The sequence below is a fragment of the Pezoporus flaviventris genome, unplaced genomic scaffold (assembly GCF_033815535.1).
Source record: "Pezoporus flaviventris isolate CSIRO_AGI_PZ_B2104156 unplaced genomic scaffold, CSIRO_AGI_Pfla_v1 ptg000009l, whole genome shotgun sequence".
NCBI lineage: Eukaryota > Metazoa > Chordata > Aves > Psittaciformes > Psittacidae > Pezoporus > Pezoporus flaviventris.
This window is the reverse complement of record NW_026892557.1, coordinates 3,304,380-3,328,022: the sequence shown is the minus strand read 5'-3', so window position 1 is coordinate 3,328,022 and position 23,643 is coordinate 3,304,380. Positions and strand designations below refer to the sequence as shown.

General features: G+C 50.3%; 1 protein-coding gene across 1 annotated transcript in view; it reads left to right on the top strand.

Moving 5' to 3' along the window:
• Positions 1-22,043, top strand: part of ACAP3 (ArfGAP with coiled-coil, ankyrin repeat and PH domains 3) — a 49,425-nt gene extending 27,382 nt beyond the window's left edge. The window contains exons 12-27 of the mRNA XM_061450232.1: positions 2,923-3,035; positions 5,047-5,098; positions 5,567-5,667; positions 5,744-5,855; positions 6,401-6,609; positions 6,887-6,956; positions 7,090-7,184; positions 7,557-7,771; positions 8,371-8,475; positions 8,873-8,974; positions 11,569-11,661; positions 11,802-12,022; positions 12,165-12,274; positions 12,630-12,740; positions 12,845-12,906; positions 21,906-22,043. Coding sequence (XP_061306216.1) covers positions 2,923-3,035; positions 5,047-5,098; positions 5,567-5,667; positions 5,744-5,855; positions 6,401-6,609; positions 6,887-6,956; positions 7,090-7,184; positions 7,557-7,771; positions 8,371-8,475; positions 8,873-8,974; positions 11,569-11,661; positions 11,802-12,022; positions 12,165-12,274; positions 12,630-12,740; positions 12,845-12,906; positions 21,906-22,012 — 1,878 coding nt within the window. The 3' untranslated portion in view covers positions 22,013-22,043. The remainder of the gene's footprint in view (positions 1-2,922; positions 3,036-5,046; positions 5,099-5,566; positions 5,668-5,743; positions 5,856-6,400; positions 6,610-6,886; positions 6,957-7,089; positions 7,185-7,556; positions 7,772-8,370; positions 8,476-8,872; positions 8,975-11,568; positions 11,662-11,801; positions 12,023-12,164; positions 12,275-12,629; positions 12,741-12,844; positions 12,907-21,905) is intronic.
• The last annotated feature ends 1,600 nt before the right edge of the window (positions 22,044-23,643 follow it).

Here is a 23,643-nt window from a genome sequence, read left to right as displayed (position 1 = left end):
GATCTGGTTTCTGATTCTGGAAGACATCCCATTTATTACACCAGTGTGTGATCCAACATGTCACTGCTGTTGCTAATCGTGCTGTAGCCAAAGCCATCCACATCCTGATCCCAGGCAGCCTTTTCCGTGTCAAGTACTCTCCCTGTTACATAGACAATGAGGTGCTAAATTCAGACTTCATAAATCAGTCCAAACTCATGTAGAGCTGACTTGCCTACTCTGTGTACACTGCAGTGATGGGAAGGATTCAGTAAAAGGTAGTTTATTAAAATCCTGCATTAAAAACTCATGTATGGCAGGAAATGGAAAAAGAGGAGACAAGACAAAGCCTATGTGTGCCCTCTCCTACCCTGCTGTAGCCACTTCAACACCATTGGCAAGATGATCTCCTCACACAGTTTCTAAGCCAGCTCTGGCCTGGAGTCAGGTGTCAACACATGTTCTTTATTTCCAGAAGTCTGTCCTCTCATCACAACCATTGATAGGAAAGTTCCCTGCATGGGCTGCAGCAGGAAGATGTGCTCAGGAATCCAGTGTTTAAGCCCATGGTTTAAGCTTGTTCTGGTGTGCTGGAAGTTTCACAGTTGCACTTGCTATGATTTTGCCTTTCAGCTGCCTGAGCTGCCTCTGTACATCTCCCTTTTGGCCTTGGCCTGGCTGAGAAAGGAGAAATGCTTCTGATTAAGGGGATAACTGCTGGATTTCTTTCACTCTCCCCCCCCCCAATAATCTATTAGCAAAGACTTCAGGTCCTTCCAAGCAGAGTGTAATGAAACAAAGTGCCCCTGAGGATCAGACTGCCACAAGCCGCAGGGATAAGAGGCAGACAGGTCCTTATCCCTTGGATCTCTCCCTTGATTTCTACCTACTTTACAAATCCAGCTTACAGCTCTGGTCGATGTGTTGTGCCCTCAACTGCCCTTCAGTACTTACTGTTGAGAGCAGTGGAGTTGCTCAGGAGTTACACCAGCAGACACATGAGCAGAGTTTGGCCTGGCGATGTTTCCTGACTAACGAGGGAACAAGGAAGAGAAATAGCTTCAAAGTAATGTGAACACAAGCCGTTCTTCCCAGCAGTGTTTCTATGTTTGCCCATCACCCAGATGCCTCTCTGTCATCTTAACTGTACACGGGCTTGGTGGTTTGTGTATGATTTTCTCTTCCTAAAACTGGGCTTGATGCAGGTTAGGGTCCTTCCCAAGGCAAGGAACAACTCCATGTGCCTTCAGATGTTCTGCTTTGGCCACTTACTTTGTAGAGGTGTAATACAATACAGACTCAATGAGGTTAACTTCACACCTGGCTTGACTCCACTGGTTTGTAGTGGATTTACTCTAGTGACGCATATGGCCCATCTGTTTCCTCTGCACTCATCAGCAATCTGTCCTTCTTACCATCACACTGCTTGAGTAGATAAGGACAGCTGAGGAAGTCAGGTGTTTTTATGTCCATTCCCCCCTCCCCCCTTATTTTTGCCTGTTCTACAAAGTAAGGCACAGCTTAAGAAGGTCATTTTAAGAAGGGTTTTGCCCTACACTTGCTGTGTGTCTTTGAGCAAGGCCCAGGTTTGTGGCTGTTTGCATTATTTATTACACATCTCTCATCAAAGGTACAGAATTGTCACTTTGGAGCAGCTCTATAAAAATCCCATCTTCAAATACCTACGAGTTAGAGGAAAATTCCCTCTGGCCTCTGTTTGCAGCACGTACATGAAAGACATCTGCAGAAGAGGACCCCCCTGGGATTCACCCTCTTCCAGCAAAGAAATTTAGGGCTGAGCAGACCTCTTAATTGGGTGCCTTACAGCAGTTTCTAGCGTGTAATTGGGCATCCTGCTGGCTTTCCAGGGAATGACTCAGTCCTGTCCCATTACATCTCCTCCTTCTGTATCAGCTTTATTCTTACTATGACACCTCCCAGGCAAGCTTGCATCTCTGGGCATGAAAATAACTCATCTTAATGAGAGTGAAGTGCATGTTGCTTAGCAACACAGCATCACTGGGGCCTTCTGTGCTGAGCTAGGAAAGGCACTTAACAGGGCTGTTTTCACTGCACTGTTGTGTCTTTGGACCACAAAGTATGGGGGGAAATATTTGCACTCAACAGAGAGGGAGCTGTGGGTAGAATGAACCAGTGGAGTGGGATCAGTGTGCAAAGAGACAATGTGCCTTAGTTCCCCAGGTTAGAGGGGAAAGTCATTTGGCTTTCCTGACCTAGTTTCCCTTGGGAAGGAGGCAGACCATGGCCCAGGGAGCAGGATCCTGTGTTCTGTGGGAGCAGCTGCTATTCTCTGTGCTCTGTGTCTTGCTCAGCAGCTGTCAGAATCCATGAGATCTGGCTGATGAATCAGTGCCAAACCTGACAAATCAGCTCTGACTGGTAGCAAAGCATAGACTTGAATGAGCACAGATTGGAGGTGGCACATGATGATAGCTAAGGAAAAGGGAATTGATAAGTCTTCCTTCCAGAAATCACCATGGCTGTGTGAAAAGGGGTTTGTTCTGTTCCTGGCCATTTGCAGAACAGAGAAGTGGCAGAATTGCTAATTCAGCCAGTGAAAAGCACTTCTATTGCTGTATTTCCCATTGCAAACTGCCCCAAATACTGGGCATTTTTAGCTCTCGCTATGATGAGCAACCTGCCTTTCTCCTCATGAGCTACCAGAGCATAGAAATATAGCATGTATTTGCTTTAGGCAAAAAATAGGGTCACATAAGCTTACTGGAATGAGAACAGCTCGTGACTGCTATTCACGGCTGCAGCCCACTAAGGCATAGGGATATGGTGTGGCAGACAGCTCTGCCTGAACCTTAGGATTTTACATAGATGTTTTTCTCTTCTTGATCTTTTTACTAAGCTCATCTTCATCTTGGTCCTGCAGAGTGCTGTCGTGTTAGAGTCTCAGTCTCTTTCTGTTTGCAGGACTTCTCCTATGATGACTCGAAGGTGGAGTTTAATGTTGATGCCCCAAATGGAGTGGTGATGGAAGGCTACCTCTTCAAGAGAGCTAGCAATGCTTTCAAAACATGGAATCGGTGAGTAATAACTCATATTCCATTTGATATTTGGGCTGAGACTCTTGAACACAATTAATACTGCCTGCAAAGGAGCACACTTCACTTTTAGGGGCATCTTAGCAACTGTTATTATCACTGGAAAGATTCTAAGCTGTATATTCCTCTTGAGGCTGCATCATAGAAGGAGCCAGCTCATGTTCTGCATCTTAGTAAATGCCAGGGAATTAAAACCCCAGGAGTGCTTTCTACAATGGAAGAATGACCAGGTTCCATGCAGGGAAGATAAGGCACAGCCAGCTCAGGTATTGCCCTAGGAAAGCTATGCATTTATAACAATTAAGAGAAACAACAAGACATGCCATGAGAATCAAACCTGTCTCTTCTGAAACAGGGAGATATGTGAGAGTGGAGACACCAGCTGTGCTGCTGGGAGCTGGGAAATGGCTTTCAGTGCCCTGACCCTGCTCTTAATAATTCAAACTGTTTCATCTGGTAGGTCACTGGGAATGCCATGTGCTGCCTGCACTAGTCAGGAGTGTCTGCAGCTGCCAGAGACCTTGGGGAAGTGGAAGCAAAGATTTCATGTTCTAGCCTTGGTCGATATTTATGTGTTTAGCTTCCCTTGAGAGAGTCAATGGGTTTCATACAAGGCTGTGCAAAAGGATTCAAGCCCTTCCCATGAGTTTCTAATGCATGAGATCAATGCCTTTTTGACCTACATTTCCTGCTCTCACATAACAGGGAGATGATACAATATTAAGAGGTATTTTACTTGGCTATGAGGTACATTCAGAGTATGTTGGGTTAATATCCAGACCTGTGCTTGACTCTTGTGATAGAGAGGAATGGTTCCTCCCTGTGTCCTCCTAATTCCCAGTCATACGCAGTCTGTAGCCTCCCCGCAGCCATCTCTGTCTCCTCAAACCCACCCACTCTTAGCCATATCTGCCTGCATCTGAGCTATTCACAGCTCCTGCAGCCTACTCATCACCTTCTCACTGTCACTTAGCTACTCACTGTTTGTGCCTCCCCCTCCTGTGAGCAGGAGGGGGCAGAAAGAAAGAACAGCAAAATCCACAGTTTGGGATACTGGGCTGGGAGCCAGCACCAGGCAGAAATACATGCTCCAGTGTGGCCTCCAAGTACCTGTATTTTCCCATTTCTCCCCAGATGTGTCAAATCCTTTTGTTGTCTCTTATCTATTTAATATTTCAGCAATGGCAAAGAGAACCCTGTCTCATCTCATTTTCCCAGGGAACCTAGTTCATTTGCAAACAGAATGTGTAGTACATGCTCTAAATAGCATCCTGCTGCAAGCCTCTGACTCTCTGCTCAGGTATTCCAGTACCTTCTTCCTAAAGCTTAGAGGTAGTGATGGTTTCCATTGCCCTCCATGAAGGTGACCAGATTGCTAAATCTTAGGCTGTATCTTGGAATGAGGAAATGACCTGGGGGTTTGGATTAAGACACCAGAGAATTATCTCTTCTGTCAGCATCACATGGACCTTCTGTCACTTGTATTTTAATGGAAAGCTGCTAGCTAGTGATTTGTTTCCTCCTAAGAAGGTAGACTTCCTTCACACATAGCTTCCTGTAGAGGAAACAGGAGCTTTGGCATTGTTTGACCACCTTCCACAGTAAATGTCAATATACCCACTGAGCACATATGGAAGTATGCCCTAACCAGTGCAACGTGTCCCACAGGCACTGGATTTACTGCCTGCCCCAGTGTGCAGACAGAAATCATAGGCAGTAACATGGGACTGCCCTACTCCTCTGTTTCTCCCTGTCTTTCCTTCCTTCTTGCTATCCACTGATGTATCTAGAACACTTGCCATCATAGCATCCTGAAGGCAGGAGTCATTCCCTAAGGCTGGAAACCCTTTCTTGTTCTCTGAGGGAGGGCACTGGGGAAGTGTGAGCTTTTCTTGAGATAAATCATACTCTTAAGATGGAGAGATACCTGCTCTGCCAGAACAAGTTGCTAGTACTGTTCAATTCTGATGTCTGTCTGTCTGTCTTCCCTCAGGAGGTGGTTCTCCATACAGAACAGTCAGCTGGTGTACCAGAAAAAGCTAAAGGTCAGTGAGGCTGCCCCAGATGACACTGGCAGATTAGCCAACTTGTCTGGTATCCTGCTTTGCTGGGGACTTCCAACCATGGTGGGGGAGTGGAGTGGAAGGAGTGGGGAGGGGAATTGCATCAGAGGGACAGGAAGCCTATTCAGGCATTACTCTGCTCCAAAGTTAGACTGTGCTGAGATCTCAGTGGCAGCAGACAGTGTATGTGGCATCCTAAATACCCCTGTTCAGCAGAGGAAGTTGAAGTTCCCACTAAGCCTGCCACTTCAGGTGCATGTTGTCCCATGCTTTGATTCTGTGTAACCTCTTCCTATTGCCCTGGAGTTATGCAGTGGTGGGCTGGCTCTGCTCTTCTGCACTCAGCATATGCCAAGCCAGCAGGTTATGGGAAGGAGTTTTCTGAGAGGCCTGATTGTGTCCTACACAGATTGAGGGAACCAACAAAGCCACCTCTTCTCACCCTTTCAGGATGTCCTCACAGTCGTGGTGGAAGACCTGCGGCTCTGTACTGTCAAGCCATGCGAAGACATCGAGAGGAGATTTTGCTTTGAGGTCGTCTCACCTACCAAGTAAGTCTGTGGAATGTCTGTGCTGAGGAGGGGAACCCTGGCCTTTTTCTCTTTCCAACTCATTTTTCCTTCTCAGGAGCTGCATGCTGCAGGCTGACTCGGAGAAGCTGCGTCAGGCCTGGATCCAGGCTGTGCAAGCGAGCATCGCTTCTGCGTACCGGGAGAGTCCTGACAGCTACTATATTGAAGTGGGTGAGAGGGTCATGAAAGACCCATAGTTGTACCTCAGAACCCTGATAGTGGCCTTTTGGGCTGTGGCAGGTCCCGTGTGTCTATGTGGACTGTTGGGAAATACTTCTGCCCTCAAGGAAGGGAGCTAATGTCAGGATGAACTCAAAGGCAACGATTATTCACCAGCAAAGCCAAGCTTGTAAAGCTTGTCTGGGGGAAAGGCAAGGCTTTAAATCAGTGTCCTGACATCTTCACTTTCTTGCCATCACTGTGGATTGACGTTCACCTGGGAATTAAGTTCCCCTGTGAAGGGCTTGCTCCCTGTCTTTAACAAGTGCAAGCAATGCACAGTGACAACAGGGGTTTGCATGCTGCCAGAGCAGGGATGGGGTGCAGCACAGCCTTGGAGTAATAATAAGCATTAATGAGGCTTTACCGCTTCCTTTCCTGGACTAGCCTTAGTTTGTTCTTCAGGTGATGCTTCCTATCAGTGCCTCTGCTATGCAAAGGTCTGGTTTGTTCCAGTCCTCTGCAGAATCCTGGATCCCCTTTTTCCCTGCAGAGACTGGACCGGACTGCTTCCCCATCAACCAGCAGCATTGATTCTGCTACTGACTCCCGGGAGCGCAGTGTGAAAGGAGAATCCATCCTACAGAGAGTGCAGAGCATTCCTGGGAATGACCAGTGCTGTGACTGTGGTCAGCCAGATCCTCGCTGGGCCAGTATCAACCTGGGCATTCTGCTGTGCATCGAGTGCTCTGGTATCCACAGGTACTGTGTGCATGTATGCTGTGCACTGCAGGCACAGATGGATTGCAAGCTCCTGGAAAGAACAGTGGAGCCTGAATTATAACTGATCATAACGTTGGTACAGATAGATCCAAAAGTGATGCACATCTGTGTATGCATATGCATAAAACTCTGCTGTAACTAAATCTGCATGGATAAATACATAAGAACTGGATTGATCTTGTTCATCTGATGATGCATGAGAAGTTCTGTTTTGAGGCATGTAACCATTTCAGTTTTCTTCCTTTTGGATAAATAGGAGCCTGGGTGTTCACTGCTCCAAGGTCCGATCTCTCACACTGGACTCCTGGGAGCCAGAGCTGCTGAAGGTGAGTGTTGGCTTTTAACAGCAAGAGATAGATAAATGTTGGACATGGAGGGAGACTTACTTGGTGGCAGGCTAGACTAGAGGGAATTTAGCTCCTCATCTGAGGATTTCGTTTGATCCCTGTTATATTGCAGCTGATGTGTGAGCTGGGGAACAGCACCATGAATCAGATTTATGAGGCACAGTGTGAAGAGTTGGGACTTAAGAAGCCAACATCAGGGAGCTCCAGGTGAGTCCAGTCCCTCTGTTTCTAGCCTGAGCTTGACTCTCAGAAAGGTCAATGGGACATTACCAGCCAGCAACCTGCTGAAACATGCTTGGGAACCAGGGCTTGCTGGGTTTCCACTTGCTCTGAGACCATGCAAATACATGTACTGAAGCATGCGGTGTTGCCTTTAGGATCACAAAGTAGTTAGGGTTGGAAGGGACCTTAAGATCATCCAGTTCCAACCCCGTACCATGAGCAGGGACACCTCACACTAGACCATGTCACCCAAGGCTCTGTCCAGCCTGGCCTTGAACACTGCCAGGGATGGAGCATTTAGGTTTGCTTTAGCTGAATGGTGATGCTGGGCACAGCTTTATGCCGCTCTCCTCTTAGGCAGGACAAGGAAGCCTGGATCAAAGTGAAGTATGTGGAGAAGAAATTCCTCAAGAAGCTGCCAAACGGGGAGACGCTAACAGAGAACGAGCGGAAACCTCGGCGCTGGTGTGTGAAGAAGTGCCAGAGGAACAACAGCACCACCAAAGCACCCACAGCTCGCAGGAAGTACCGCCACGAAGCAGGCAACGCATCACCAGCCATGTTGTCCTCAGGTGGGAGCCCCCTTCTCCCTGCTCCCCATGCAGAGCGTGGCCTGCCCACCGCTCTGTAGGTGTGTACAGCCCTTACAACACTGGGGGGCCCTGGCTTTAGGACCTGCAAGCCTGCCAGAGGTAGAAGCAAAATGCTGTTGCACAAACTGTTGACGTGGGGATTTAGAGCCACTTCTTATTATTTTCCATCTGTTTAAGGAGGTTTTTATGGCTAAAGGAAGAGATGATTACACTAAGGATATCCAGCATAGGGTGATACATATATATATATGAGCATATATATGCTGCTTTGTGCGTTTTCTTTTGTATCCCGGCTTCCTGCTTTGTAATAAGTTTCAAATCCTTTGATTTTTACCTGGTCTGTAAGAGAGGCCATGCTTCTAAGGGATTCTGGCTGCTCAGGATGCTCTGGGATGACTCTGTCTGCAGTGTATCACCTGTGGTCAGCTCTTTCTTGTACTTTGGTGGTGTACATGGGCATGAGGATGGCACTGGACCCTGGGTTCCATCGGATGTGCAAGCTCAGCCTGTGTAACCACAGCTGCAGAACTCTCACTTGCTGTTATAAACTGTGTCTTTCATCTCTCTGTGTGGAACAGCAGCTACGCTGGAGAGGAAGTTCCGCCGAGATTCCCTCTTCTGCCCCGACGAGCTGGACTCTCTCTTCTCCTACTTTGACACTGGTGCTGGCTCCGGCCCACGTAGTAAGTACAAAGAAAGTACCCCTGCTCCTGGCACGCTTCACCTCCAGCTCTGCCAGGGCACGTGCATTGCACCAGGCCTAAGGGAAGGTATCGGCCTCACTGGAGAGAGGGTAACTATGTCAGAGGAGCGATGGGGAGTTAGTTACACCAACTCCAACCTGTTGCTCTGTTGTTAATACCCAGTCAGTCCCTGGTGTTTGCATTCTGATGGGATTTTTTTCCCAACATCTTTTGCATTCCATCAGCTTTTTTTTTGCTTTTTTTTTCCTGGTTTTAATTTTGGCTTTTAATTTTTTTCCTCCTTTTTTTTTTTTTTAACAAGTCCTGCTCAGGACAGTTCTTCTTTTTTGTGTTTGTGACGATGAACTCCCCTCATGTTCCGTCCACCTTCCTCTAGGTGCCAGCCACATCTCTATGCAGCATCCGCTAGCAGCTGGCCCATGGAGTGGCAGTGGCATTGGTCCCGGTGGGAGCGGTACGCCGTTCCTCCTGGACGGAGGTAAGGTGACGCTCTGGCAGCTAGCAGCAAAAGAGACACCCAAATTTCACTGTTCCAAACCAAGCTTCAGAAGCAGTTTTGTGTTTTCTTTCAGCCAAATGATTGGAACCCGTACACAGAATCATGGAATTGTCAGTCCCTTGTGGGAAAGACAGCCTGGTTGGCTTTTGAAGGGCAGGAAAGCTTCCTAGGGTTTCCTGCGTAGACTGGTTTGGGTTGGAAAAGACCTTAAGATCATCCAGTTCTAGATGGGGCAGCCACAGCTTGTCTGGGCAACCTGTGCCAGGGCCTCATCACTCACAGGGAAGAACTGCTTCCTTATATCTAACCTAAGTCTCCCCTGTTTAAGTCTGAACCCATCACCCCTTGTCCTGTCATTACAGTCCCTGATGAAGAGTCCCTCTCTAGCAGCTCTGTGGCCCACTTCAGACACTGGAAGCTGCTCTCAGGCCTTCATGCAGCTTCTCTTCTCCATGCTGAACAGCCCCAATGTTCTCAGCCTGTCTCATATGGGAGGTGCTCCAGGCCCTGATCATCCTCCTGGCCCTCCTCTGGACTTGCTCCATGTCCAACAGTTCCATGTTCTTCTTGTGCTGGGGCCGCCAGAACTGTTCAGAGTACTCCAAGTGGGGTCTCACTTGGAGAAAGACCTTACTTGACTCAGCAGTTGAGTTACTATATCTTAAAGGATCAACTATCCCTCAGATGAGATAAAGGATCCAGTCCTCTGCAGATGGGATCTCATGGCAAATAGGAAGTGAGAAGTGTTTACTTCAAATGCCCCACATCTTCACAGAGCAGTCCTGTAGTCCATTATCATACTTAGCTGAGGAGTGGTAACTTCTCACCTACCAGCTCAGTTGCTTGTTGTTGTATGAACTTCTGAGAAATACTTAGGGTCCTGAGTCAGCACAGCAGAAAATGAGAGGCTTTCCTACAAGTACGTGTTATCTCTTGAAATCAAGAAGATGATGCTTCAGTGCTTGTCTGAATTGGTGCCTTGCGGGCTCTTCCAGTCTCGAGGAATTTAGGGTTATTAGTCAACAGAAACAGTACTTGGGGGATGCAAGACCTCAGAGTTGCTCCACAGCCTTGTAGAAGAAAATGGGAATTTGTCACTGATTCAGTGGGAACAGAACTGGGAATTTGATGTATTAATGTTTGTGTGATGGGAGCTAGATCCTCCTTTCTTGCTTGGATGTAGCTCTAGACTTGTTGGAGTCACTCTTTATTGTCCTGACAATGCAGAGCACAATCTCACCAAGCACCATGCTTCCTTTCTGCAACAGCCAGCAACGATTTTCCTGACAGCAAATCCAATGGGTGTCACTTCAAACCTTCCCTGTTGTAGGTTCATTATCCCCTCTGGCTGTTGAGCAGTGCTGAAGGATTACTTGTGAGCCAAAATGTCAGGACCACTGATTTAGATGATATTCTTTATCTGGGTCCTAGCTGTAGCTGCTTGAAGTTTTCAACAGCCAGCCTTTAAGGTTAAGGTGTCTTGTTCTGCTTGTTTCAAGGCTCAGATCCTTAGCTCTTGCAGCCTTCCCTGCTGTTCCCCTTTGCTCTTTGCAAAGAGTACTCAGCTCATACTTCAGGAGCTTTGTCAGCTTGTTTTAATCCCTAATCACAAGGGGTTGAGGGGAGGTCTTGGGGTAGATGAGGGGGACTTAACCTCTTGAGTTGTGGGAGGACAGGCACCCCCAGCCCTTACAGTCATTGGGAAGTTAAAAGCAGGAAGAAGCTGAATCCAGATGGAGTTCCCAAGAGGTGCAGGCATCCCCTGGGGCAGAGGGGATGTGCCATCCATGCTCCCACAGGAGCAATTCCTGTCTTCCTATCATTTTCTTGACTGCTTTTGGGTGCAAGCAGTAAAGGTACCGAGTTGCTCTGCCACTGACACATTGCGTGTCCTTGGGCAAATCACTTCATCTCTTCCTGACTCCATTTCTTGTCTTGCCACGTTCATCAGCTAAGCAGGGAAGGTGGGAAGCACTGTAGGGAACGGGAGGGGAGGTCTGTGAAGGTGAAGGAGCCAATGGACAATGCCTTAGGAGTCTGGCCTTGAGATACACAATGTTGATGATATTTGCCCCAGTCGTGGTCAGTAATCTGTGACAAGAGCAATGCATTTGCAAGTGACAACTGCAAAGCTCCGGGGAGAGCATGGCTAGAGTAGAAACTGAGATTACCATGGTAAAAGCAGAGGGATGTCTGTTTGCTTCTGACACTGCATAACCCGCTGCAAAGCTGTCTCTGCTGCTGCTCTGCTCCAGTCTACGTCACGGCGTCCCTCATGGATTGCAGCAAGGGCTGTCCTCAGCAGTCCAAAGTGCCATGGCAATGTTGGAGCATCCCTGCATGAAGGGCAGCGTGGGGACACGGACACCATAAGGCTTTGCCATTTTTCCTTGGGCAGTGTTACTGAGTGGGGCTAAATGGGATAGCAGTCCCCCTCTCCCTTGCTGCAGTGCCCGGTGCAGTGTGTGTGTGACGTTCTGCGCAGCCCTTTTCCCCTGTGGTCTCAGCTGTGCCCGGTACTGGAATGCCAGGGTATTAAAATGGGCTTGGTTTGTCTTCTGTTGGCCCTGCAGGTCTGAGCAGTGACAGTGGACTCGGAGGGAGCACAGATGGCAGCACGGATATCCTCGTGTTTGGCTCTGTGGTGGACAGCGTGACAGAGGAAGGTGGGTGTCACAGGCCACAAGTGTGGGGAGGCAGCTAATGCTAAGGCAGGGGCTGCCTGGTGCCAAGAAGAACAGGGAACAGAAGACACTGGAAATACGAAGCTATTGGATCATCTCTTTCTATCCTTTACTCTTCTTAGAGTGCGAGGTGTCAGAGGAGTCGAGTGGTGAAGCAGAGATTGAACAAGAAGCATCAGATTTGGAGGACCTGAGGGAGCTGCATCCTGGCTTGTTGATCTACAAGGCAGCACAAGCCCGAAACCTGCCTCTCATGGCAGAAGCACTTGCAAATGGGGCTGAGATCAACTGGGTGAATGATGAAGATGAGAACAAAACTCCTCTGATTCAAGCTGTGATGGGGGTACGCTGTGGCTGGCAATGGGAGGTCTTGACTCTAGTTCAGGGTGCACTGACCATGGCCAGCCTACAGCCTGGTACATGCCCCTGTATCCTCTCAGTACTGCTGGCTGAATTAGGTTAGAAATCCCCCTTTCTCTTGGCAGGGCTCCTTGATAGCCTGTGAATTCCTGCTGCAGAATGGGGCAGATGTTAACCAAAGAGATATCCGAGGCCGAGCTCCCTTGCACCATGCCACATACCTGGGGCACACTGGGTAAGTTCTTTGCACGTTGCTGGGATGTGCTCCATCACCCTTGGACTGAGGTACAGCCTTAACACTGGGAGCCAGGGGGTGAGGTGGGCAGGGGAGCTGGGGTTTGGTGAATTGGTTATTGCAAAACATGCCCTTTTGGTTATCTTTAAGGGTATTTGTCCCCATATTGGTGGACGGGGGTAATTGGGCCGCTGTACACCCATTCCTTTCTCCATGCCAGTGCAGCATGTCCTGATTTAGACCAACACAAGTGAAGCTGTATCTGCCTAGAGAAGGACAGTGCCCTCTGCCTGTATCAGCGTGGGGTGGGGGAGCTGGAATTGTGCTCTGATGGTCTTTTCTTTCCCTTGTACAGTCAGGTCTGCTTGTTCCTCAAGCGAGGAGCAAATCAGCACGCGGTGGATGGCGATGGGCAGGACCCGCTCAGCATTGCAGTCCAGGCAGCCAATGCAGACATAGTCACCTTGTAAGTGCAGCCAGGACTTGGCAGTGCACGTGCAGAGCAACGCTGCCTGTAAATGGCCATGGGGGGGAATAACCAAACCCCTCTCCCTTGTGCTTTCTCTCTAGGCTGCGTCTGGCTCGGATGAATGAGGAAATGCGAGAAGCAGAGGGGCCCTTTGGACAACCAGGTCAATATCCCAGCAACAGCCCTACTGAGCTGCAGTACAGGAAGTGTATACAGGAGTTCATCAGCCTTAATATAGATGAGTGTTAGTGACAACTCCCCCACCTCCCCTTCGCTGTCTTGAAGTTGGGCTGAACTTGTAGAAGCCCTGAGAAGCCCCATCCTTGGTATCTTGGTGTTTCTTGCAGATTGGTCTGTTTTTGATGCCTGCACTTATAGGTTGAGATGCACGCAGGAAGGAAAAGGGATCCTTCCTGTTAGCGTTAAGTTCTCATGCTTGACTACTGGATGGTTGATTTTTGTATAGGAGACTCCTAGGGCATAACCACAGACCATGGCACGTGGACTTGAGTGTGTGGGAAGTGTGGGAGGTGAGTTTAGCATTTAAAATGAAGACAAGAAAAGGAAGCCCTCTATCACCAGGAGGAGCCCACCAACGATACAATCAGACCTCTCTCTGCGTCAGCGTGGCTTCCACGCACTGAGTTCTCATCTGAACAGCCTGGGAGGGATTCTGACGTGGAGCCCTCTGGCCTGGCAGCGTGACCAGCAGCCTGCTCACCCATGGCACTGCTGCAGCAGCTTGCACAGCTAAAGAGGACCTCGAAGTCAGGACCAGGCTGTTTCGAGGGGCAGAGAGAGATTTGCTCCAGAAGGCACAACGGAAGGGGTAGGATTGAGAGCGATGGCTCCTCACCTCGATTGCTCTCAGGACTATACCAGCCACACTCCCCTTGTTTTGCCTGTGGTGGTTAGCTGGTCAAAGCCATAGCTCACCTGCTTCCAGGGCCAAGGTGCAACCTGCCTATAGTGTTACGGAAGCAGCAGTGCTAATCTGTTGAGGCTGGGAGAAGCTTGTCGCTGGCGATGGGCTTTCTGTCAGGGAAGAGAAGCCACGTCCAGCTCCCACTGCCTGAACGAGTGGCTGCACGATGCAATTGGACTTTGGTTCTGTTTGTTTCCTGCTCCCTTCAGGTTTCTGACTTAGCATCTCAGTGAAGGAGACTTCGACTTGCATGTATCCATCCCTCTGTGCTCTCCCCCCGCATGCTGACGCGTGTGAGATGGGCATCTCAGCAGCAGGCCCAGGGGCTTTTGACTTCCTCAGTTCCAATGCCCGGCAGAATCTTCTCCTTTTTGTTTCTTTCCTTGGGTTATTCTTTGCTGGAGTGGGGGAACGTGGTTTGACTTGGAGCACTTTGTTGCTGTGTTTATGGTCTGCGTGATGGGATCATGCTACAGTGGCTCCGCAGAGGTGCTGCAGCCATGGAGTGCTGGCTCTGAGCACGTGTACCACTGGCAGGTATCCTCTGGCTGGGGTCCTGGGTGCCAGGCTGAGGTGTGCCCCTGTCAGAGCCTCTGGGAGTGCCCTCAGCTGCAGCTGACATCAGTTTTTCAGGGCTCATGGCTGTCACTTCACAACTGGTATTTACCTGCTTGGGCTCCCAGGCTGCTGGCTCTGGGCTTGGGCCGTTGTGCCTTATGGATAGTGCTGGGATCTTGAGGGGATCAAGACCTAGCAAGGAAGGCAGGAATACCAGGCAGAGTTCCCCATCCTCCTGCATTCCATCAGCAGTGGTGCACAATCGGAGTATTTTTCACCCAATACATGTCTGAGTCCTTTATATTGTTTTATCCTGGCTGCTGGCGTGCTGCTCCCCTTACAAACCTTCACAGCTCTGTCCTATTGACATCATGTGTCCTCAGATACTGAAGCAGCAGGGATCCAGCTCCTCACTCAAGATGCTGCCCTCAGACAACCAACAGCACCGGTGTCCATGCTCACATCTAGAAGTGGAACAATAAACTCCACTTTAGTCTCTGGTAGGAAGTTCTCTCAGTGCGTGGGAGGATCCCTGCTTCCTTAGGAAGGTGCTGTCCCAAGCTCTGCTGGAGCCAGACCACAGTTTTGCATCTGTGCAGGCTGGGTTTTGAAATCCATCTTTTTCTTGTTGCTTTCTCCTGCTTGTTCCCTTTGGGGTGCACGGTGCTGAGCACCACGTTCTGAGCTCGGGCCCAGCTGTGAATCTGAAATGCTCCTGGTGACTGTGCTGGAGCTGCTGCAGGTCATGGCAGTGCAAAAGCTGCCCCAGGGCCTTTGTGCTTCCATAAATAACAATCAGTCTGCTTCCATCAGTCCTGGAAAACAAAAACGAATGAGCTTGGCCCCATTGGCCTTTCATGGCATTTTCTCCTTCAGCCCACTCTTTCTGTCCTGGGGTTCCTTTCTGGTCTGAAGCTATCCCATAGCCTCTGACAGGCAATGCTCCCTCTGAACTCTGGAGTAGAAGCTGTGGGATGTGCCCTTCGTTGGCAGAGGGCAGGTCCCTTGGTGATACTCATGTTCTGTTCAGGGATTCAGGATGGGTGCTTCTGGGATGGAGCAGTATGCATAAAACGCAGTTCAGCTTCAGAGGAATGCAGGATGTAGGAATCCTTGGTTCAGAGGAGCAGGGACCATGTCCTCATTGTAGCTCCCACAAGTGACTCTGGAATCCGGTCGCCCATCCCTGGCACTGTTCAGGGCCAGGCTGGATGGGGCTTGGAGCAAGCTGCTCCAGTGGAAGGTGTCCCTGCCCATGGCAGGGGTTGGAACTGGGTGAGCTTTAAGGTCCCTTCCAACCCAAACCATTCCATGATCACTGAGTGAAGAGGGCTGGCCCCAGGCATCCAGCTGTGTGATGCCAGATGCAGGCAGATGTGCACTGTGCGTAGCTGTTGCCGCAGTGCTGCTGCATGGTCTCCTGCAGTTTGGGTTTAATACACCCTGGGTTAAATCTTTCTTCCTGATGCCCATGTGAGGTACAGCTGGCGTTTCTTGTGCAGCATTACAAAGGTTACCACTTTGTGTTCTCCTGGAGCTTCATCTCTTGGTCCTTTGCATTGGGCTTTGTCTTCTTCCTGGTCCACTTCACCCTAAATTCAAATGGTGATGCCTTCACTTGTCATTGCCCCATTGACACCCCTCCCTTACCAGTGGAGCCCGCTTTGCAGCTGGTGTTGCTCTCAGTCTGGGTTGGGTCAGGAGCAAGTCTGTCACGTCACAGATCACCCCTGGTGTGAAACACCCTGCGATGCTCACTGCTCTGTGCAGAGCCCAGATGGTGCTGGATGCTGTGGTCCAGCAGGATGGGATGCGGTGCCGAGCCTGCAGCAATACAGCAAAGCCCTGAAGCATGGGCCTGCCTTCAGCAGGACTGTGCTATGCTTAGGCTGAGGTCTTGCAGGTCACCCTGTGGCATCCACATCAGCACTTAGTGCTTGGTACAGGAACCAGCATCCAGGGTGCTTCCTGGGTTAGGGATTCTGTGTCATGAGTTCTCTTTGTTAACCCCATCCCATTTCACACTGACCTGCCCCAACTGAGGCTTTGCCAGTGCTGATGTCCCCTCAAGCTGTGCCCTTTCCTGGGGCACTGAATCAGAGCTGGCATCTTTCGGGGTACTTCAGCGAGCTCACAAGTGAAATGGACGTTTCACCAGTGCCATGGTCCTGCTGTGCTCCCGACTCCCAGCCCGCTCATGGCCCAGCAATGGCTGGTTTCCCATGGACAGCATCTTCCACCGCCCCCGTTGGTTTTCCAGCTTTTTAGGAGTTAGAAACCACTGATACTTGCTGTGAGCCAGTGAGAACTGGAGCCGTGGCTTCCACTTTGGGTCGTTTGATTTCACAGCAGCAGGGGCTCAGGGGAACAAGACAAAGGTCCTGTCCAGTTGGGTCCACTGAAGCTCTGCCTCACTGCTGAAGTACACGAAGTCAAAGCCGATGTAAATACTGATGCAGAAAGCGGTGTCTTGCAAGACAATTTCTCTATTTAACTTGTATTGGTACTTTATTTAGACTCAATGTATAAAGCAACTTTGTGCACTTTTCCTACATACAGTATTGGGGGGGGGGGGGGGGGTATGTTCTTTTTGTTATGGGTTTTGTGCTGTCTTTTTTAAGCAGTGAACTTGTTTGTTGAGTGTTTAATTTATTCTCGCCGTGCCCAGAGGATTAGTGCAATTCCCTCCAATACAGTCGCTCTGTATTTAATGTCAGGAGTTTTTTTGTAGCCTCCTTAGGGATCACCCTTCAAAACCTCCCTTCCCCTCCTCCCCCCCCAATTCCTTCCCTTTCCTCCCCCCGTGCCTCCCATCAGAGCTGCCTCCGGTTCAACCCGCGATCGCTGTCACCCAGCCTGCAGTTTCCAAAGCAGAAAGGTTCTCCAGGGAAAGGCACTTCTCCGTGTTCTCCGTGGTCCTGTGGGTGGGTGCCTGCATCCGTGTGTGCGTGCGTGGAGGCTTGGAGGGCAGAGCAAAGGGAAAGGCCAAGCAGGCTCCAAGGAAGGTGAGGATCGAACGCCTTCCTTTGCGCCTTCAGCCACAGCTGGGTTTGTGTTGTGCAGCCTCATTGGAGGTATCCAAAGCCAAACCCCCTCTCTTTGCATTCCTCCTGTGTTATCCATCCGCCGTGGTCGCAGCCACAGTTAACATGAGGAGAGCCACCTTTAGAAGGCAACGTGCCAGGCATTGCCCAAACACAAATGGACCCAAGCCATCGCCTCAGCCCTGCGGATTCTGTCACTGTTTGAGGGTTGGGGATCAGGCTGGACAGTTCCATCCCTGCCCCAGCTGTTGTTCAATTCGACCCAAACCCTGTACAACCACGTGCCTGGACAAGGCAGTCTAGGGTTGGATCTTTGGGGTCTGCCACGTCTCTGATTCCAAACGGGATGAGGTCAGGTTGCTGGGAAGCGGAGATGATGCCACGGTCCAGCTCCACACGTCACCCAGGGAAGCCTCACGTTATGTTCATGCTGTTGCCTCTGAGATGGGCTCTGCAATGAGGAATTCCTTTGAGCAGTCCAGAGGGAAAACAGGGAATTGGCAGAATCTGTCTTGAAAAAGAAAGGTTGGAGGAGCTGAGGCCGTGCTCAGCATGAAAGAGATGAGGAAACATCTCAGCCCAGCCAAAATGGCCATTATTTATGCAAGAGGAAAAGCAGGACCTCCTAAAGGAATGCACTGATTTACTTACAGTCCGGTGGCCACAGCGCAGCCAGGGTGCCTTGTGCTGAGCTGCTGGTGGTGCTGCGCTGCTCGACTGTCCCTGAACCCCCTTCCCTCCTCGCTGCCCGAGCGTTATCGCTTTCAACCAAAGACAAGAGAGGCTGAAGGGATTAAACCGCGCTCCTAAAGCATCGGGCGCCTGACGCCAAGTGTCCCTGTGAGGGCTCGTGCGTGCGGTGCTGCTCCGTGGAGAAGGGGCTGAGCAGGAGAGTGGGAGCTCTGAGGAAACCAGGTTTTCCTTTGAGATTCCAGGCTGTCGAGGGCTGTTTCCATAGGAATGGGATTCACATCGATCTGCTGGCTCCTCCTCAGCCTTGTGGGGAGTTGGGGTTACTGTAAACCCAGTGGGAAGGCAGAGCCTCTGAATGGTTCTGGGAGGGAATGAGGGACAGAGGTGGGAATAAGAGGGTTTCCAAGGCATGAGGAGGACCACGTGTGTTCGCAGAGGCTGAAGCAGGAGCATTTGCTCCACAACCACACCTCGGCCAGCCCTTAGCACCAGCGTACAGTGAGGGCTGTGAAGGAGCAGGTTGAGTTTGTACCTCCCTGTGCTCCCAGCAGTGATGCGTTGCCTTTGAGTGTCAGCGCATCCATAGACCTCAGCTGACTCGAATCCATTGTGTCCCTCAGTAACAGCACATGGATGTCAGTGTGGATTCCCAGGGATCAGTTGGCTTGAATCCATTGTGTCCCTCAATAACAGCACATGGATGTTAGACGGATCCCAGGATCAGGAATCCACGCTATGTGAGACCTGTGGCTTCTGCATCACGGTAGAACCTTTCTTCCCATAGGGTTACATAGGTGAGAGCCTTTGGGATGAGAAAGCCTCCTCCTGGCCATGAATCCCAACCCTTCCTATCGAAACAGCACAGAGAGGAAGAAGTTCTCTCTTTAGGCAGTGGAAGCTGCCCCGTGTGGTGGTTGCACACTGGCTGCTGGGCTGTAAATACGCTGTAACCTATGACCCCCCTTCACTTGCCTGCTTTCAGTACCACTTTGTACCCCGTTTTTTAATGCCCCCTCTCCCTGCACAGCCTGTGCTGACTGTAACTACGGACCCAGATCTCCTCTCTGTGATTATCTTTGTACTATTTGAAACCTGTTGCTGTGGTGTCTGCCTTTCCCCCCCCTTCCCTGCTCTTCTCTTGTCTCTTGAAACACTCTTAATAAAAAGCTAGAGAAACTCCTTCCCTCCTCCTTCTTTGGCTTCATTTATTCGTGTAGGGTTTCTCGCCTTGCTGCCTGTATTAACTGGATCTAGAAACCCAGCTCCTTTTAACCTGTTTTCCTTCTCTGCTTGAGTTTCAGGGCAGTGAATAGAGCGGAATGGCACATAATGCTCTGCATTTAACTGTGGGGTTCTGTGATGCTCTTTTGTGACACTGTGGTGTCAGGATGCTTTGGGAGAAGGCTGGGGTAAGGGTGAGAGGCTCAGCTCACCCCCCCTGCCCCAACGCACCCATTCCTGTTTCTTCAGAGCACCTGCATCAGTCAATGCTTGGTATGTGATGAGCAATCCTGTAACAGGAGACCTTGCACTACACGGAATCTTCTGCACATGGACCACCCTTCCCCACGTATCTCGGTGCAATCCTTCCCCTTGGTTTCTCTCACACTGTGTGTCTATGGCAGAGAAATAAAAGAAGAAGAAAAGCCTGGCCTGGCCTCATCATTTCTGTCATACTTGGCATGGAAAACAAATGTACAAAACCAGGATTGCGGAATAACCTCTGCTTCCCCTTCCCAGTTAATGCATCCAGGTAGGCTCCTGACCTCAGTGGAGGAGTTAAAGAGGAAGGATCCATGGATATCAGGAGTACTGCAGTCATTTAAGGCATTAATAGGAGAGCTGCATGGTCTTCCAGTGTGTTTGCAAGCACAGAGCTTTGGGGCCACGTGGTTTGCTCCTCACCCTGCTGTTGCCTCCCACTTCGCCCCTGTTTCCTGTCTGAAGCAGAGTGTGGTGTCCCCAAACCTCACAAGGATAAACACATTGGAGACTGGAATGGGACTGCAGGCACCCAGATCCCCAAAAGACTCTCTTTAGTTAATGAGGATTAAATGCTCAGCTGTCTTCCCCAGTCTGGGACTGATGCTTTACTACAGCAGTAGGATTCTTGTAATTGGAGTTAAATCTCAGTGTCAGCAGAATGAATACTGGATCAGTGCACAGGAGGATTGGTGAGCTCACTGAACAAGGACAGAGTCAGGATCTTACCCACATCACCTGGCAGGAGGCAACAGGAATTCTGTGTCCCGCTGCCTAAGGTACCACTTGGACACCAAAGAGGAGAAGTAGTGGCTGTTCCTGGGTCTCTCCATCAGCACCTTCAGTGCTTGCCTACCTGCTGCTGCTGGGTGAGCTTCCCGACTCGAGACTCATCCTAAAGAAACCCTGGAGAGCTGAGTCTTGTCCTCGCAGCAGTCACCTCTTTGCCATGTGGGTGGGCTGGGGTTTTGTCTCTCCTAGAAAAGGAGGATTTTATATAGGGAAGGAAGGTAGGGAGCAGGTGGGAATGCTGGGAAGCTGCGTGATGCACCCAAAGAAGGAAAGGCAGAGTGGGAGGTGGGATGGGATGGGATGGGATGGGATGGGATGGGATGGGATGGGATGGGATGGGATGGGATGGGATGAGATGGGGGCTGTCCAGGGCTCACTGTAACATCGGGATGTGTTTGTAGGCACAGGACAGCACTGGTGGGGCAGTGGAGGCTGGCTCAGTCCCACTGTTAAGGAGAGGCTCCAGTGACTGTAATCAGGAGCTCACAGGTAGGTCAAGGTGGGTTTGTGGCAGGCACAAAACCTGCCACTGCCTGAGCATTGATGTACCTGAAACAGCAGCTCCTGATCAAAGCCTGCCTGACGATGAGGGTCGTGCTGTGAGCCTTTGCCATGCGCATGTGGGTAGTGCTGAGGGCTGGTACCCTCCAGGTCTTTGGGCTGGACACTTCATAGGCTACAAAAGGACAATTCTCTCATCCCAGTGTGCTCACCCATGAGCTGGGGTGAAAGAGGGCAGCACGATCACGCTGGATCCTGCTCAAGTTGGCTTTGTGGAACCACGTTTGGGTATTACCCTCAGCACTGCACCAACGGGGACAGTGATGTGCCTGGGAGCTCTGCAGCTCCGGACCTACCCTCCAGTGACTCTCCAGGACTTGTCTTCTGTCAAACAAGGGGCACGGGAGCTCTGTGTGAGAGACTAAAGGTGGCTGTCAGTGAATACCTGCGATCTTTCCACTTATCTTCTCCCCTGTGGCTACATGGGTTCATCACCAGGTAAAAATGAGCTCAGCAGTCCATGGCCAAACCTGCCCTAGAATGTCAAGCAGCAAACGCAGAGCAGAGATGTCACTGTTGGGATGCGGGTGCCCAGTTATCTCTAGGATTGCAGCATAAACCTGAAACCATCCCTGCACCGAGGGAGATCCTATCAAGAACCTCTGCTGGGACACCTGAACTCTTTGCCTTCACTTGTGGTTTGGACAGGCCTTGAGTCAGCCGGCGCCAAGAGCTGTTATTACCTGATAGTGCCCCTCAACAGGTTGTTGTGTTGTTCCAGTGCAGGTGGACTGATGCTGTACCTGCCACAACAAGCTCTGGGAGGTCCGGCTGCTGGAAGAGAAGCCAGACAAGAGTAAATGCCCTTATCTCTGTTCCTGGCTGAGCACTGGCTCCAGCAAACTGGTTGCATAAAGCACAAGGAGTGACCTTTGCCTTCCAGAGCACTCAGCGCTCTCCTTCCAGTCTCTCTGCTGTCTCTTGGGCTCTGGAAAAGAAGAACCATGGTTATTAAAAGGGAGGAATTATCCCCAGTCTGACTGTGAAGGCAGAGGCCTGGGAGTAGTTTGCATAGTTCAAGCTCATGGATAATCCTGTTGTTGTTAGCGGATGGAAAAGCAAAGCGGAAATAAGGGGATTAATGCCTCTTCCTGTGTATCTTTGCAGGAGATGCCACGTACCTGGACATCTTCCGGGAGTTCTCTTACATGGCTTCAAACAACCCTGAGAAGCTCAAAAGAAGGAGCCTGCACTTCAGCCACTCCTGCAGATAGCCCCATCTATCCATCCATCCATCCCTCATCCATTTATCCATCCATCCATCATCCATCCATCCATCCATCCATCCATCCATCATACATCATCCATCCATCCATCCATCCATCCATCCATCCATCCATCCATCCATCCTCCATCCATCCATCCATCCATCCATCCATCCATCCATCCATCCATCATCTGTCATCCACCCATCATCCACCCATCCATCCATCCACCCATCCATCATCCACCCATCCATCATCCACCCATCCATCCATCCATCCATCCATCCCTCATTCATCCACCCATCCATCATCCATCCATCCATCCACCCAACCTCCATCCATCCCTCTGCTGAGACCTGCTGGAAGCTCACACTCAGAAGCAAACTGAGCTCAGCTCCTGAGGAAAGCAGTTCTCTGCTCACACACACTTCTCCCAGGAGCCTGTGTTCTCTCTGGTGTCTGCCTGTGTCCTGACCGGGACAATGTCAGCCCTTCCAGGGGTAATTCCAGAACAGGGATGGATTCAGACCGTAGGGTTAGGATCCAGCCTTGCAGAACCTGATTTAAAATGAGTTAAGGTGATCTTTGAGCTCTCTATGCCCTTTCTGCATTGCTATTCCTGGGAAAACCTCCCCATCCCAGGTGGATGCAGACACTGGCACTGGTGATACTGCAGCAGCATCATGAACCATTGACCAGAAATCATTTATCACCTCCAGATGAAGCACAGGTCCTGAGCATTGACTGTGCAGAGGAGACCAGGTCTGAAGTGCTCTGAAACAGAGGTGAATGTCCCACACTTGGTTTCCTCCTCTGTGGCTGTGTCACTGGAGCTGGACTCGAGCTGGACTATCCCAGCCAGCACCAGCCACTGGGGTGTCACCAGCTTCCCACAGTGGCTACAGGATGCAATTCCCTGTGGCAGGATGCTCTCCTCACGCCATCATCCCATCCTCTTGGAGGAGAGAGGCCACACAGGACACAGCTGAGCTGTAGTGGGGTCCCAGACCTCCACAGACCCCTTTGGCAAAGCGCTGAGTAACTCCTCTTAGGACAGCTCCACACGGAGTGCTTGGAGCCGTTTGGTTTATCATGGACCAGGAAATACAACACTGGTTCCATGGACGCTTCCCAAGCAATATGAGACCAGAACCTTTCTTTCCTTCCCCATCTCCTGCTGGTTGTGCCTCTGCTGGGAGAGTTGTACTCTTCCCTAAGGCACAGCTTTCATTTTTAGTATTGTATGTACCAAAACTAGTAAGAGGTTGTGTGTGGCCTATACAGGTATAGGCACCATGACATAAGAAAGTGCATTATCAGAATGATCTATATAAATGAAGACATGTAATATATCCTATGGCAGAAGGAATGTATTGCTTTGAAGAGGTGGGAGTGAAAAGCTCCCACACAAAGTGTCTATGAATGGAGAATAAAGACAGGGATTGTGACATGCCCACTGCTGAACTCTCTGGGAGCTGGGATGCCTCAACAGAGGGGCAGTGCACAGAGGGGGGTTTAGGTGGCAAAGCAAGGGTGGATTCCCACGTTGGTGACACCGTTCTGGAGCTCTCCATGTGCAGGTTCTAGATGCTCACAAGCCAGAGAAGCACTTTAATAGGAGAAGGTTTAAATATGAAATT